Source organism: Camelina sativa, chromosome 18 (assembly GCF_000633955.1).
Source record: "Camelina sativa cultivar DH55 chromosome 18, Cs, whole genome shotgun sequence".
NCBI classification, from domain to species: domain Eukaryota; kingdom Viridiplantae; phylum Streptophyta; class Magnoliopsida; order Brassicales; family Brassicaceae; genus Camelina; species Camelina sativa.
This window is the reverse complement of record NC_025702.1, coordinates 18,645,928-18,662,632: the sequence shown is the minus strand read 5'-3', so window position 1 is coordinate 18,662,632 and position 16,705 is coordinate 18,645,928. Positions and strand designations below refer to the sequence as shown.

The 16,705-nt window shown below is 35.4% G+C and overlaps 3 protein-coding genes across 5 annotated transcripts; 2 read left to right on the top strand and 1 right to left on the bottom strand.

The window, feature by feature from the left end:
* On the bottom strand, nt 974-6,334 carry LOC104762480 (ribonuclease J). The gene is made up of 17 exons (XM_010485774.2): nt 6,087-6,334; nt 5,517-5,748; nt 5,295-5,418; nt 5,081-5,137; nt 4,690-4,881; nt 4,532-4,609; nt 4,230-4,412; nt 3,974-4,054; nt 3,814-3,879; nt 3,627-3,719; nt 3,403-3,528; nt 3,069-3,182; nt 2,685-2,780; nt 2,503-2,600; nt 1,994-2,418; nt 1,442-1,917; nt 974-1,332 (listed from the first exon to the last, which is right to left on the bottom strand). The coding sequence occupies exons 1-17, from the start codon at nt 6,250-6,252 to the stop codon at nt 1,240-1,242; spliced, it is 2,700 nt and encodes an 899-aa protein (XP_010484076.1). The 5' UTR covers nt 6,253-6,334; the 3' UTR covers nt 974-1,239.
* On the top strand, nt 10,110-13,226 carry LOC104762479 (probable inactive leucine-rich repeat receptor-like protein kinase At3g03770). Of its 2 annotated transcripts, none has more exons than XM_010485772.1 (7): nt 10,110-10,316; nt 10,530-11,688; nt 11,782-11,918; nt 12,009-12,252; nt 12,335-12,546; nt 12,650-12,778; nt 12,862-13,226. In XM_010485772.1, the coding sequence occupies exons 2-7, from the start codon at nt 10,584-10,586 to the stop codon at nt 13,069-13,071; spliced, it is 2,037 nt and encodes a 678-aa protein (XP_010484074.1). In that variant the 5' UTR covers nt 10,110-10,316; nt 10,530-10,583; the 3' UTR covers nt 13,072-13,226. The 2 variants fall into 2 exon arrangements, with proteins under 2 accessions (XP_010484074.1, XP_010484075.1); XM_010485773.1 differs by having other exon boundaries at nt 10,110-10,345.
* LOC104762478 (adenylate kinase 4) lies at nt 13,365-15,751 on the top strand. Of its 2 annotated transcripts, XM_010485770.2 has the most exons (7): nt 13,365-13,561; nt 14,009-14,154; nt 14,261-14,380; nt 14,474-14,641; nt 14,743-14,832; nt 14,928-15,101; nt 15,554-15,751. In XM_010485770.2, exons 1-6 carry the CDS (start codon nt 13,444-13,446, stop codon nt 15,027-15,029), a joined length of 744 nt encoding a protein of 247 aa, XP_010484072.1. In that variant the 5' UTR covers nt 13,365-13,443; the 3' UTR covers nt 15,030-15,101; nt 15,554-15,751. The 2 variants fall into 2 exon arrangements, with proteins under 2 accessions (XP_010484072.1, XP_010484073.1); XM_010485771.2 differs by lacking the exon at nt 14,928-15,101 and having other exon boundaries at nt 15,380-15,751.

The window sequence follows — 16,705 nt, the reverse complement described above, 5'->3', positions numbered from 1 at the left end:
TAAGTAAATAAAATTTTATAATTAAGTACCAGACGGAATACATTAAGTGAATATCCGAATTATACAAATTTATTTAATTAAACATGGCATGTCTTGTATTCCGTTTGATTGTTGGCGCTTTGTATGTAAATTTTACAAATTTATTTAATTAATTCTAATTATATTTTAGTTACTAATTATACATATGGCATGTGTTGCCGCTTTGTATGTAAAAAAAAAAAATCGTTATACAAGAGAAAGGTCTTATACAAGACTTGACGTGTCAATTGGAGCCTTTCCATCCAACCAAGCTGCCTCTAGATATGTCCTCAACGACATGCCAACAAAAGACCTAGGTAAAATAAAAACAAATGAAATTTGGTTCTTTTAACTTCCTAAATGAAAATTGATGCTGCATATTTGAGGAAACTTTGACGAGTGACGACATGACATAGAATGGCTATGGGGAAAAAAATTGCTACCAGGAGTTGGTAAACTATACAAAACATAGTCAAAGCTAAAATATGAGAGGAAAGACACATACCAACTTTCGACCAGTTAAATCAGCAGCAGCTTTGATACTTCCCCAAACGGTGAATATTAGAGGCAAACTGAGTTGTGATTACTCTTCCCTTGGCAGCCATTACATTCCTTACCAGAGCATCTGCTACCACCTTTTCACTAATCGTCCTTCCAGGTGAAAACACATTTGTTGAGTCACTCATCATTTGTGTAAGAGATGGGAAATTTGTTTCATAGTTATCAGTTATCACCTATTGTAGTCAGTATGACCATGTTTGCTTTTAATTTTCACCTTTCCGCCAAATTATATAAGTTCGTAGACACTATTTATGGGCCAATAATTTGCAATTAAAAATCATTAATGGGCTCAACAAATTAGGCCCATACAGGTTAAAGAAGCTGCGTTAAAATCATACATTAATTTGGAACTAATCAAGAATTAGTGTTTGGATAATGAAATCAAACAGACCAGAACCAATAAAAACCCACATTACCATCCAAAATTGAACAAAATCCGGTTTATAAATGTGTTGTAAGCCAAACCGAATGTAAAACTAAACCAAAAAGACTTGTCTAAAGGTTTTCTTCTACGGGGATTTGGATTCTGCTTTGATAGCTTCTACAGAACAAAATCATCTTACATGTTACATACATATAATATAATCAAATGCCCTCTGTTCAATTTAAGAAACTTGAAGATGATTCTTTTTGGGCAGATAATGTAATGTCATGCATTACTTAAGATGCAGGTGTGCCTAACTCTGACAAAATGTTGTTCATATCCTCAAAATGTGGCCAACTCGTCTTGCTTCTTTCCTCAGCCTTGCACTCCTGCCAAAAAGAAATGTGTAGATCAATCTTATAGTTGCCAATTTTAGAGCTTTTTTATCTTTTAAACATGAATCTCGAAGCTACAGATTCATATGTTCAAGAGACGAACCTCGTATTTTTGAATAAGTGACGCCCAGAGAGACTTGCATTGTCCCGGGCTTCGGTTGAATCCTTCAGCTGATAGATTTGAAGAGATCTCTTCCCACAATACCATTCTACCTTTCACCACTTGAAATCTACTGTGCAGCTCTCCACGCATTCTGATTACCTTCTTTATCTCCTCCGGTTTCCATTTATTCTTCCTCACACGTTTTGATGGTGACTTAGTTTCAGAATCTGAAGTATCAGATAGATCATTGTCGTCTCTGCTGCTTTCTTTATCCTCTGTTTTAGGCTCCGTATCAGTTACCTTGTTCACATTGTCGGTTTCACCCGGTGAAGGTGATGATGATGGATTGACGAATGATTTCCAAAAATCGTCAGACTCTTCTGAGGAACTTCCCACGGGCATGTCAACTTCTTCTGTGTACGTTAATGCCGCAGTTTCTTCTTCAGCCAGAAGTCTTGCACTATCAATAATATCATCTGCATGAGTGAAGCATGTTGGATTACATAACTAAAACCCGAATATGCATCTACAAATGCGTAAGTGAGACATTACCTTCCAAAGTCCGATCTACTTCTTTTGGGGCATCTTCTTGTGAAGGTGTTTTCTTTGGTCGACTTCTTTTGTTGTTCCCGTCAACAACTTTCCTTAAAGCTGCAACTCCAGAACCAACACTTGGATCACCAGACAGCCTTGCGCTGACCTCATCAGCTCGGACTGCCATTGGATTTTCAGTGGCTATAGCAATGACTTCTGGTCTCTTTCCGCTGTACTTCCTCACAATCTTCCTCAACACTTCGGAGACCGTTCTTTCCATGTGAGACAAGGGACAATTCACAGGACAACTTGACAGAGCAGCATGAGCAGCTTTGTGAAGTGCATCTAAAAGTCTTCCTTTGTCAAGCCACATGCACCGCGTTGTGATTCTTATTTTTCCTTTCAAGGTGTTTTCTGAGACTCCCGGACGCATGATTTCCATGCTGGATTATAGAAAATCATACAAAGAAATGAGTAATTATCTATAGGTAATGCATTTGCAGTGAACTTTAACAATTCAGATTTACCTCAGAACTATAATGCCATCAGAAGAAATTCTGAGTCGTTCATCAATGCATAGTTCGCTTGATGTGCCAAATGCTTTATCACCATCACTGTACATCAACTGCAGCAAGGCTAGGATTATTCAATATCTTTTCAAGTCATTTACCCCATCAAAACAGAACACAACGGTGACAATAAAACCGACCTGCAAACTCTCCCTCCCAAGAGAGCTAAATCCATTGGACAAAACCCTTCTATTTCTCAAGTGAGAAACTCCAAGCATTTCTCCATTTTTAATAACCTGAAGTTGGAGGAAGTTAAGAAAAAAAAGTGGAACATTCCGCAAAAAAGTGGAACATTCCGCAAAAGTGGAACATTCCGAAGTGTTTATTTATTTTATATTTCAGAGATAATAAACTGAATCTTCCACGAAAATTATGTTTAAAGTTGATCATGTCTCAGAAATTCTGTTTTCATGGTCGAAGCACTTTGTTACCAGATGAAATTTGAACCTATTTCATCAAACTCCTAATGATGATGTATGCTATCTACCTACCATGAGTATATAAATCTTTGGTGAAAGACTTACAGTAGTGTGTCTAATCCCAGTAGACTTCCCAAGCAACTCATGCTCCTTAAGAAACAAAAGTTCTCCATGTATAGGTAGAAAATGTTGCGGTTTAACTATTTTAAGAACCTCTTCCTTCAAAACAAGAAAAATTTAAAATCATTAGAAAGAAAGTTCTCCCCTAGACATTCATCACTTTGCAAATATATAATCAAAATGGAACAAAATATTGCCTTTATTCCTCTACATATGCGCTAAAAGCCTAATTTTGCTGAAGTGAAAAGAGAAAGAAAGGCAAAGCTGGCAACAAAACTTGTATGTATCAAGAAACCTTAGGAGAAAAGCAGTCGCTTACCAATTCTCCACGGTAGGCATGACCAGATGTGTGCAGCATCTCATTCTTACCCATGATAATATTTGGCCCTATATCTGCTATCCGATTCATCATTTTCATTACTCTTGATTCATTGCCTGGGATTACCTTGAGTAAAACATTAGACCGAGAATAGATATCAGCGATCCCAGCCTAGATGCTCTGAGCATAAGCATTTACATTTTCATATAATCTCTATCCAATACCTTCGCTGAGTAAAGAATGATGTCTTCTTTCGTAAGTTTGAATGCATGGCTACTCCCATATGATGCAAGATTCAGGGCAGCGCGTGGTTCTGCCTAATCAGAGTCATTTTCAAATAAGGGTAACAAGTAAATTAGCTATGAAGTCGAATTAAAACAACCACTCCACAAGTTGACAAGATCAACTTACTTGTGATCCAGTGGTGACAATCAGCAAGTCCTTAGGAGCATATGCTTCAATGTCTTCGACTTTCACCTGCGTAAACATTAGGAAAGGATAAAGGATAAACTGATATAGAAAGCAGAACTTGTTATATAATCATCAAACCAACATATGGCAGATCTTATACCAGACTTGACGGGTCAATTGGAGCCTTTCCATCCCTCCAAGCTGCCTCTAGATATGTCCTCAACGACATGCCAACAAAGACCTAGGTAAAAGATAAAAAAAATGAAATTTTGTTCTTTTAGCTTCTCTAATGAAAATTGATGCTGCATAATTTGAGGACATGACATAGAATGGCGGAAGCTGGAATATTAACTAGAATCTCAGATGGAAAATAGACAAAACATAGACAAAGCTAAAATGTATGAGGAAAGACATACCAACTTTCGACCAGTTAAATCAGCAGCAGCTTTGATACTTCCCAAACGGTGAATATTAGAGGCAAACTGAGTTGTGATTACTCTTCCCTTGGCCGCCATAACATTCCTTACCAGAGCATCTGCAACCACCTTTTCACTAATTGTCCTTCCGGGTGACAACACATTTGTTGAGTCACTCATCATCTGTGTAAGAGATGGAAAATTGTTCCATGGTTATCACCTATAGTAGTCAGTATGACCATTTCAACCTTATTTTATATGCTTTCAACAGATACAAGAGTATGTCTCTGCAGAATCCTTACCAACGTGACTCCTTCCTTTGAGAGTTCCTCCAAAGCTTCACGATCAAAGACTTTTCCATCCAATGGCGCCTCATCAATCTGTTAATAATCAAATTTATCTTATGCAGCTTAATAACTACAAAGGGACAGGAAATAATTTCTGAAGGGGTTTACTCTACCTTCCAATCTCCAGTGTGAAGAATATTACCATCAGCGCAGCGGAGGAATAAACCACTACAATCAGGAATAGAATGTGTAACTGTAATGGGCTCTATCTCAAATGGTCCAGCCATAAATCTCCTTCGAGTGCTAAATGTCTTAAGTCTAGATTGAACAAAGATTCCGTGCTCCTTCAAGCGCTTCTTTATAAGCTATTGCACACACAAACAAAAAAAATTGTGAGTGAAAATGCAAGAGAAGATTAAGCATGATATGACATAGGCAACTAAAATGACAGTTCTAACTGATACATTTTGAACTGAAGCTATACATCTAAGCTTAGTAGCTGTTAAGATAAAGAAGACTTATTGAAAGAGAAAAGTAAATGTCAAGAATCAAGGTGTAAATCACCTCCATGGTGAAGGATGATGCGAATATTGGTGTATTAGGGTCCAATGCTGGGATAACCTGCTCATGAAAAAGAGTATAGTTAAGAAAAAGGACTGAAGCCAACAATGGATAGAGGAAAAGAACTGCATTAGTACCCATGAGGCTAAACTGTTAACTGAAAAACAAAACCTACTCAATCAAGAAGGCTTTTTCAAGGAGTGGAAGAAGACTTTACCCAAGGCAACGCACCAATGTGATCTTCATGACCATGAGTTATAACAACAGCTTCAATTTTGTGTTTCCACCGTCTGATAAACCCTGTGTCTGGCATTATTTTCTGGACACCAGGCTCATCGTAGCTGTATTCCATAGAAAGTTAACACCACACATAGGAAGAAGAAAAGAAAAACGAAGGATCTCGCCAATATAAACAAGATACATATGTCTCGGGACTTACTCAGGGAACATTATACCAGCATCGATTAAAATGTAACGATCATAGTTTCCAACAAGCATACAATTCATTCCAATTTCACCAAGGCCACCAATGGGAAGAACACGGAGAGGCGGTCCATCGGTTCCTTCATAAAACTGTTCCATTTTACGTTTGACAGAGTCCTCCATGCTTTTACCAGCTCCTTCTGGTCGACCTGATCTTCTACGCTGTGTCTTAGGGGAAGAAGATGTGCCTGATACATAGAAACAAGAAAACCAGAATCAACAATTATATAAGAACAAAAGCAACTCAATACACAAAACAACCACTTGAGCAATCAGTCTTCTATGGTCCATTACATAACACACCAAATTCAGAGACTATACTCGCACAATCAGAGTGATAATCTCCAAAGAAACTATATATAAATCGCCACTATCAACCTAAAATCCCATAAAGTTTCAATTTTTTTTATTCTTGTACCAATTCAATATACTTGAAAGCCATTAGAGTAGTAGTGGAAAACTTAAAACTGTATAAAAAACCCAGGAACTCAATAGGAAAAGGAAGAGGAGAAATGAAACAACATACCAGAAGCAGGAGCAGAAGTGACGGAACACTTAATTCGAGAGTTTGGCCGGAAGTTGAAAGTGTGAGGACAAAGGGAGAGGGCACTAAAAGCAGCCATTTTCGCTGGTCTGCGAACATCGGAATAGTTCAAGGACGACGAGAAACCTTGCAAAGATGCAGGTTTCATCGAATGGAAGCGGGAATTGGAGAGAGAGATGAGTGAGAGAAGAACAAAACTATTATCTGTGACGACATAAACCTTTCTCTCTTATCTCTGATGGGAGAGACGATAAACCTTCAATTAAAATTGAAAACCAGTTCTTCCTTAACCGGTTTATTTGAACCGGACGGACCATTGAATTGAAAATCAATTGGAATGAACAAACTTTGTTTGTTTGTTTTTTTCATCACAGCAGATTACATAATTTGCCTCAGTTTATGGCATTTACCACCACGACATATACCTCTCTAACTATTTTTATTCTCCATACGTTACGGTTAGCAGTTAAAAAAAAAATTAGATTAGTGTTATTTTACATTAGTTTTTAATTATTCCCCCATTAATTTTGTTTTTTTCTTAAATACATGTTTTGTGTTGTATATAATATTAAAATATCATTATCATACAAATACAATAACTTAACAAGTTGATATTCGATTAATCAAACAAAATTTTATCATTTACGTTAAGATATTAAAAAAAATCTTAAATAAAATTAATTTAATATTATTATCTCACATAAATTTAATTTTTGGATCCACCACTAAGCACCACTCTCCATTTGTTGTTGTTCGAGAGTTATTCCAATGTAGTCTTATCCAAGGATGATCTAAGTCTAAGAAAAAAACAAAACTTATTATTAAATGAACCAATAATTTTATTACTCTGCATATTAGTTGATGGACATCATCAGCATCCTTAGCAACAATATGTATTGACTCATCGGTAACACTAACGAAAACTGCCGCCTATTGGTGTATTTTCATTCTACCATCTATAACATTCATTACAATATATCCAACTTCCATGAATTTCTTTAACTTTAAATTCAGTGTTTGCTTAGATGGAAAGTTGATTGTGTGTATAACGACTATGAGAGCTAATTTTAAGGAAACGATCTAACTCATTTTTAAGACGCAGATTGGTAGCTTGATCATCCATCGTCACTCTTCCTCTTGGTCCTAAAATAAAATCAAACAGATTAATTATATGATTTAGAAATTTGAAATCAAACATATTCATAAAAGACAATTATCATAAAATGATATGTTTGATTTATCATAAAAAAGACAATTATCATAAATGACTAGATATTCACTGCGGTACACCGTGGGAATATATTTTTTGTTTAGAAATACGAAATAAATTTTTTTTATTATATTAATTATATATGTATATAATATATTTTGTATTTTTTAATCTACAATAGTTTTACATCAATACATTATGTAGTGTATAATTTCCATTGTCTACATGTAGTAGTTTATTATATACAAGTTAGGATATCCTTATTTTTTATTAAATTTAGTTTAGTCAACAAATATACTTTTTGTGATTTTTTTTTTCATTTACAATGTAGAGATAATAGTATTACATAATATATTATATTTTTATAATTATATGAGTATACTATAATTTGACTTTGTAGTTTTGGTTATTTTATCTTTGTATCATTTAACACTTTTGTATTTATAGTTATGCAAGTTGATTAAAATGGTAGAGTGTTTTTTTGTAAAGTTTGATTTATATCAATTGTTTCTTATTAGTATGGATCAAAAATATATTAATATATTAGCTACTGAAAAACACTTCAGTGAAATTTTTTTTTTTAACAATTTGTGTTAGTTCGGGCCCCAATTTTTTTTAAAGAATTAAAGTTATTATCAACAGTTTAATCACTTGGCTTTCAAATTCATGAAAATAAATTTTTTTAGAGAATAAATTAATTAAATATAAAATAATTAATGCTAATGGGTGTTGGTCCAATACTTTTGGAAATTTGAATTGGAGAAAATCTTCTTAAGTTAGATTTTAAATTTGATATTATTTAAAATAAAAAATAATTGTAAAATTAATGTTAATGGCATGATTTTAAATAAGTTCCAACTCCAGTATTTTCATAAATGTCTCGAAATGTATATATAGATACCAAAATAAATTATCATATTCATTATCCTGAAATTAAATCAAATATATTCATTATCCTGAAATGAAATCATAAAAATCAAACATACACTATTCATAAAAGACAATTATCATTTATGATACCAAAATAAATTCGGTTTCCAAAAGAGCTTACAACAAAATCCGAAACCCATGCATCCGTAGTATTACTATAGTGATCTATTTTTTTTTTTTTTTTTTTTTTTTTGCGTTTTTGGTAATAATCAATTAGTAAACGTACAATTCCAAGTGACTCTTTGATTGTCAAACACTCAAACTACTTGTAGTTGTGAACGCAAAGATTGTCAAAGGTACATTACTATTATTATACGTAAGAGTTGTTTGACTTGGGAATTAAAATACGAGTCTATCTTAAGATTCTTTTCAGAATATATATCATCACTCTAATTTTGGTGTTTGTTTATATATATTGATTATTGACTCATTATGAAATTTGGAAGACAGCAAAGCTATCACATCTACCTCATTAATACGCAGAAGCTATTTACATACATATTTATATATACTATATACACCATCACTTTCGACATTCATATACATATTTTTGTTAAATAACTAACGTTGATTTTATTCTTCTTTGGTCCTCAAAGTATACTATAGTATAAAAATAAATGTACATAAAGTTATTCTATCAGAACTCAATGATTAGGAAATTGATTTTAAAAAGAGATATATATATATATATATAGCGTCCCTGTTCTATTGTTATATTAATACAATCAACAGTGCATGGTATGAAATACATTCAAACTAAATACCTATTTTTTATATTATAAATCAAAAGACTTAATCACACAGACACACACCACAATAATATAGCCAAACTTATTCATATTCTCACTTAAAATGGCTTGTTAATGTAAGTATTTTGAGTTCTAGTAGTAGATTATAAAAAATCAAGTGTGAATTGAAGAGTCAATAACATAAGGTACACATCTTTGACTCTTTAAAACACTCGATATAGAAGCAGCAGAAGGGACAGGCTGTGTGACTTAATGATGGAGGCCTCGTGTACCAAGTAATAAAATAAACTCTCAATTCCCGAAGCCTCAACCAACCATCTTCATTTAAAACTTCACCCACCGGTCCACCACTTTTTTAGCTTCTGAATAAGCTTAATGGTTCTTTACTAAATATAATAAGCACTAAGATTGATTATTACTAAATGACAATATTCTATGCCCATTATCCCATATGTAAAATAATTAGATAACCCATACATAGAATATTATATAAAAATTAATATGCTACACACAAAAAAAACCTAGACATTTCAATATCTCATAATACTTAAATTACATGGTAAAACCATCTATTTTGTTTTTCTTTTGGTGAATATATGTTTTGTTTATTAGCATGATTTATGACAAATAATTCAACATTCCATTTTTAAATTATTTTTTCTCTAATTATTATCGTGTTTGTTATTTCCATAGGTATTGTTTTATATGTTCTCCATCGTTGTTAAATCACAATAATACGCAGTGTCATTATTATTCAACTACATATGATGACTACTCCTATTATCACGACACCACATTTAACACCTTCTCCTTTGTTTTCTTCCGGAATCACTTGGTCCCAAATTATATGCATACAAATACAAAAGCTTCCACACAATAATGTCGTAGTATATGGAATAAAAAAAAAAATTATCACTATTAATAAGTAGTACTTGTTTAATAATTGTATACATTATGCAGAAAGCTTTGTCTTTTTAGTTATAAAGATAGTGATGAACATAAAATAAAGTCACTTTCTATAGGTATGAGTGTTTTAACCCCACAAAATTTAACTCATGCATATCGAAAAGAAAGATTCTTGTATTTAAACACTACTGTGTTACTACTACTCTCTCACTTACCTATTCTATCTATTCTCACTAACAAAAACCCTGAAGTGAACAAACAAAAAGAGCTCTTTTTTTTTAATCTCTTTCACGCGTTGAAGATTCTTTGCTTTGTTTCTTCTGCTTACACGACCACTGATATGTGTCGGTGACTGAAAGAATTTGTTCTCTTTTGCCTCTGATTTATCGATATGTTCCAGTCTTAATGTTTAAAGAAGTAAGTGTTTGAAACTTTTAAAATTTAAGGTACTACTACTACTCTGCTTTCAAGATTACTCTGTTTTTCAAACTTGTTTTCAAGATTACTCTGTTTTTTCAAACTTGTTTTTAAGATTACTCTGTTTTTTTTTTTTGGGTACTATTGGGTTTGTTTCGAATCACAAAAGTTCTAAAGTTGAAGTGACTCATCTCTGTTTCTTTTGTATTGCAGGTTCATCAAAATACTCAGATCTTGTCTGATAAAATTAAGTTGAAAATCTGACAAATGGATTTCTTTAAATTCATCTTCTTGTTATCTCTCCTATGGAGTTTCTACAGTTTAGGCTTATCCCAGCTACAAGCTTCACAAGCACAAGTTCTTCTCCAGCTGAAAAAACACTTGGAATACCCACAACAGCTAGAATCTTGGTATGATCACAAGACCAGTTTCTGCTACTTACAAGCAACACCGTCGATGAACATCACTTGTTTCTCTAATTCAGTCTCAGAGCTAAACATCTTCGGTGACAAATCATCAGAAAAAGCCAAAACCTTTGAGGGTTTTCCTATCTCTAACGTCACTTTATCTGATAGATTCTCAATTGAATCATTTGTCACGACACTGTCAAGACTAAAATCTCTTAGGGTTCTTACTCTAGCTTCTCTAGGGATTTGGGGTCATCTCCCTGATAAACTTCATCGTTTATCTTCACTTGAGTATTTGGATTTGAGTAATAACTTTCTGTTTGGATCAGTACCACCTAAGCTGTCTACAATGGTAAAGCTTGAAACTTTCAGGTTTGATCATAACTTCTTTAACGGCACATTACCTAGTTGGTTTGATTCGTATTGGTATCTCAAAGTTCTTAGCTTTAAGAGTAATAAGCTATCAGGAGAGCTACATCCTTCATTACTCTCGTTGTCTACAATTGAGTATATCGATCTGAGAGCGAATTCTCTGAGTGGTTCACTTCCTGATGATCTGAGATGCGGAAGCAAACTCTGGTTTATCGACATTTCCGACAATAAGTTAACCGGAAAAGTTCCTCGTTGCTTAAGTAGCAAGAAAGATATGACGCTGAGGTTCAATGGAAACTGTTTATCTCTACAGAAACAGCAGCATCCACAATCTTTTTGTGTTAAAGAAGTTCGTGCGGAGGAAGAAGCTGAAGCTGTAGCAGAAGCTGAAAATGGATCAGGAAAAAGAAAATGGAAGAAAGGAGCTAAAGTAGGTTTGGTAGTTGGTATATCAATGGCGATATTGGTTGTAATCTGCTGTGTATTCATCTTGCTTAGAAGAAAAGGAGTAACGAAGAAGCATTCTCACCATAAGACAGTACATGATAATCATCCTTCTATTGGATTTTCCTCTGAGATACTCTCAAATGCAAGTAAGGTTTTTCTCTTCTTAAAAACTCGCAGTTCTTGAATATTGAGAATAATGATTTGACTTACAATACTTTTGTGATTGTGATTGTGATTAGGGTACGTTTCTGAAACATCTAAGTTTGGTTCAGAGGATTTACCGGTATGTAGACAGTTTAGCGTAGAAGAGATAGTCAAAGCTACAAAGAACTTCGATAAGACCATGATACTCGGTGAAAGCTCATTATATGGCACGGTATAAAGTTCATTGAAACCATTTTTAATTTCAGTGTCATCAACCTTCTTTAGATAGATTCTGAGATTTGTTGCTTCATGTCTTTTTCAGCTTTACAAAGGAAACCTTGAGAATGGAACAAAAGTGGCTATAAGATGCTTACCCTCATCGAAGAAATACTCGATAAGAAACCTAAAACTGAGGTTGGATTTGCTTGCAAAGCTTAGACATCCGAATCTTGTTTGCTTGTTGGGTCATTGCATAGATTGTGGAGGAAAAGATGATTACAGCGTCGAAAAAGTCTTCTTGATTTATGAATACATTCCAAATGGAAACTTTCAATCTTGTCTCTCAGGTTCAAAATCTTGTTTAAAACTTTAAAATCTTTTGCAGTCTTTTTAACAAAAAGAATACTAAAATTTTCGTTTTTGCGGCAGATGATAGTTCAGGTAAGGGTATGAATTGGTCAGAGAGGCTAAATGTTCTGACAGGTGTTGCAAAGGCTGTTCATTTTCTTCACACTGGAGTAATTCCTGGATTCTTCAGCAATAGACTCAAGACTAACAATGTCTTGCTTAACCAACACCGATTTGCCAAGCTGAGTGATTATGGTTTGTCCATTGTCTCTGAAGCAACCAGACATAACACAGTTAAGCTCGTCTCTTTTAATGTTCTGATCCTAACATTGATGATTGATGGCAAAACAAGGGCAAACACTGATCACTCTCATGGTAACACATTTTCTCAATCAGGAAATAGCAAAATCATGGCAAATGTCAAGGCTAGAAGATGACGTTTACAGCTTTGGATTGATTCTTCTACAATCAATCGTTGGACCATCTGTCTCAGCTAGAGAAGAAGCATTTCTACAAGACGAACTGGTACGTATCTCGCAAAGATCGTAGTCACAAAACAAGATTTGGTCTTTTTTCTACTAACTAACAAGTTTTACTAAATTCATAAGGCATCGTTGGAGAGCGAGGAAGGGAGGAGAAGAATGGTGAATCCTACAGTACAAGCCACTTGTCGCAACGATTCTTTAGTAAGAGTGATAACTCTGATGAACAAATGTGTTTCCCCGGAGTCTTTAAGCCGACCATCCTTCGAAGATATCTTGTGGAATTTACAATATGCTTCTCAGTTGCAAGCTGCTTCAGATGGTGACCAGTGTTAATATTATTATCCATAGCTTCTTCACTTTTAGAAAAGAAAAAAACTTTTATATGCTTTAAACTAGATTCGGGTATTGTGTGTATGAAAGTCCACTATTATTTATGTAACCATTCAAGAAAAGGAAATAAATAACATTAACTTTTTGTTTTTGGACAAGTCACATGAATGGCAATAAATGTAAAATAATGTGAGTTTAAGGGTTTGTTTAGTACTACTCCCTTTACAAGATCAAAAGGCCCGACCCGAGTTTTTAAAACCCGACCCGGTAACTGTTATATCCTTTTTGACTTGTGAGAAGCAAAACCCTTTTGACGAGAAAAACGAAGACTTTTTTGTGAGCTAAACAAGAGCAACGAGCGAAACTAGATCAGCTATGGCGTCCGGTGGTGCTGCGGCGGATTTGGAAGATATTCAGACGGTGGATCTCATGTCGGAGCTTCTACGCCGTTTGAAATGTTCGCAAAAGCCTGACAAGCGCCTCATCTTCATAGGTTAGTCATCTCACTAAATCGGTACTTTCTCGGATACGACTAAATTCGCATACGCTTCGTTGTGGCAATGGTAGATCCATGATCTTCGTTGTTTCCTGTGGAGAATTGTACTTTGTCTATGGTGAAATTTCGAAACTTTTGGGTGGGTAAGTTTAGATCTGAGAGATTGTATCAGTGAGCTTGAAGTCTAGTTATGCTTCGTATCATTGGAATTATTAGCGTTTCTTTTCGATTGTGTCTGCTTTGTTTTATAGACTTGAGACTTTGCAGATCTACGATTATACTTTTTTGTTCTGTTTCCTGAGTTTACAACCATGGCATTGTGATGTATATGGTTCTTGTGCTGTGTTCTGAAGTTTGAATCTTTCTTTGTGGGAATCAAGTCTGAACCTGTGTGATTGCTTGAATGGGATGTTGAGTATGCTTTGTTACTGTTAATTTTTGCAGGACCTCCAGGGTCAGGGAAAGGTACACAGTCTCCAGTAGTTAAGGATGAGTATTGTTTGTGTCACTTATCCACTGGTGACATGTTAAGAGCTGCTGTTGCTTCTAAAACCCCTCTTGGTGTGAAGGCGAAAGAAGCTATGGAAAAAGTAAGCTCCTTTTATTTTTCTTTGAGATAGTTATGCTATTTGGTGTTCGTTTCCACTTTCCTTTAGTTAGTTTGTTTATTTGATAGTTGTTCTTTGTTTATTTCAGGGAGAGCTCGTCTCTGATGATTTGGTTGTTGGTATAATTGATGAAGCCATGAACAAGCCAAAATGTCAAAAAGGGTTTATCCTTGATGGCTTTCCCAGAACTGTTACTCAGGCAGAGAAGGTGCTGCTTAATACAAAACTCAATTTCTCCTTTGTTCTTTTGGTTATTATTGTAACCAATTCCTAACTATGGTGGTTTGTCTTTTGTTTGTAGCTCGATGAGATGCTTAAGAGGCGAGGAACTGAAATCGACAAAGTTCTCAACTTTGCCATTGATGACTCGGTCTTGGAGGAAAGAATAACAGGGCGATGGATCCACCCATCGAGTGGCAGGAGTTACCACACAAAATTCGCGCCTCCCAAAACCCCTGGAGTTGATGATGTAAGACTTACAATAACTCTAGATATCTTTCATCTGGTTATTCAAACCCCCTCCCAAAGATATGTTAACCAACTGCTTCTCTTCATTATTTGATATTGAAGATTACCGGGGAGCCTCTGATCCAACGCAAAGATGATAACGCTGAAGTTCTAAGGTCGAGGCTAGCAGCTTTTCACAGTCAAACTGAACCGGTATTATTTCCTACTTCATGTATCTCCAGGCTTATTAAAATGGAAAGCTGTATCTTTTGCATTCATGTTCATGTTCTTTTTTCCCTTGCTCACAGGTGATTAATTACTACGCAAAGAAGGCTGTTCTCACAAACATCCAGGCCGAGAAGGCTCCCCAGGAAGTTACATCAGAGGTTAAAAAAGCATTGTCTTCATGATCAAAAAATTTTCAAGCAAAGCATGTCCTCTGGTTAGAATCCATTCTTTTCCTTACTACAAGAGAGAGACACATNAATAACTCTAGATATCTTTCATCTGGTTATTCAAACCCCCTCCCAAAGATATGTTAACCAACTGCTTCTCTTCATTATTTGATATTGAAGATTACCGGGGAGCCTCTGATCCAACGCAAAGATGATAACGCTGAAGTTCTAAGGTCGAGGCTAGCAGCTTTTCACAGTCAAACTGAACCGGTATTATTTCCTACTTCATGTATCTCCAGGCTTATTAAAATGGAAAGCTGTATCTTTTGCATTCATGTTCATGTTCTTTTTTCCCTTGCTCACAGGTGATTAATTACTACGCAAAGAAGGCTGTTCTCACAAACATCCACGCCGAGAAGGCTCCCCAGGAAGTTACATCAGAGGTTAAAAAAGCATTGTCTTCATGATCAAAGACTCTTCAAGCAAATCATCTCCTCTGGTTAGAATCCATTCTTTTCCTTACTACAAGAGAGAGACACATCTATATATCCACTCATCTGCGGAATGACAGTTCTTTTAGTACTTGCACTTTGCCTTTTCGACTAATATTCAAAATCTGGAGAAGAATTTTTACTCCTGAATATTAATCTGTTGTCTCTTGTCTGAGACAGGAGTTTTTTTCCGGCATTTTCGCAGTCTCTTTACAAAATAAGTAATTTGTCTAATCGTTTTTTTTACTCCGAATCTGATATTGATTAGTGCTGGTACTTAACAAGGTTTGTAAATAGACGATATGAGATAATCAGAGCTAATCAACATACCAGACTGCGCTAATTTTAACCAAAACGATGATTGGTTACAAACTCGCAGCTTACTTGTTAATGTGATAATAACTTTTTGCTGCTATACACTTGGAAAGTTGAGACGACTTCAGCAATTGTTTGAACTTTGAAGGGGTTAATTCTGGTAAATAGAATTACGGCCTTTATTTTTGATAAAATAATATATACAGGGAGCTTTTTGAAAATTATAAACTCGATTCCGTTAGTACTGCCTCTTTATTTTCCCGGGAAAAGAAGAATCAGAAGTCTCTCTGTAACTGAATCGCTCTCTCTTCTCTTTGCACAGTGAGCTGCATCAATGGCGAAATCGATGAGAACTCTCAAAAACCCTTTCTTTACATCACATCCGCCATCTCCGTTCCTCCATTTCTCTCTCCTCTTCTTCACTCCCCCGAAGAAATCAAGTCCCCGATACCTAAACCACCATCACCAAACTCGGTGCCCACCTCCACAGTTCTTCCTTCTTCTCATCTCACTTTCTCTCGTTTTCTCGGGAATCTCGTTCCTCACAACATCTTCCTTAGACCATGCGTCGTCAACTTGCGTCTCTTCATCTTCCACTTCCTCTCTCAAATACTTCATCTCCGACGTCGACGACCACCATCAGATGTTGACTTCACTCGCCGTCTCCGGAGCTTCCGCATTAATTCCGTTACCGTCGAGAGGAGGACACTCCGGGAATATGACGAAGGAAGAGAGAGAGTTTTGGAAACAGCCCAATGGTGAAGGATACAAGCCTTGTTTGGATTTTAGTTTGGATTACAGGAAGAAATCGTTTAGGGTTTCTAAAGAGAAGAAACGATTCCTTGTTGTTGTTGTCTCTGGTGGACTTAATCAGCAACGGAATCA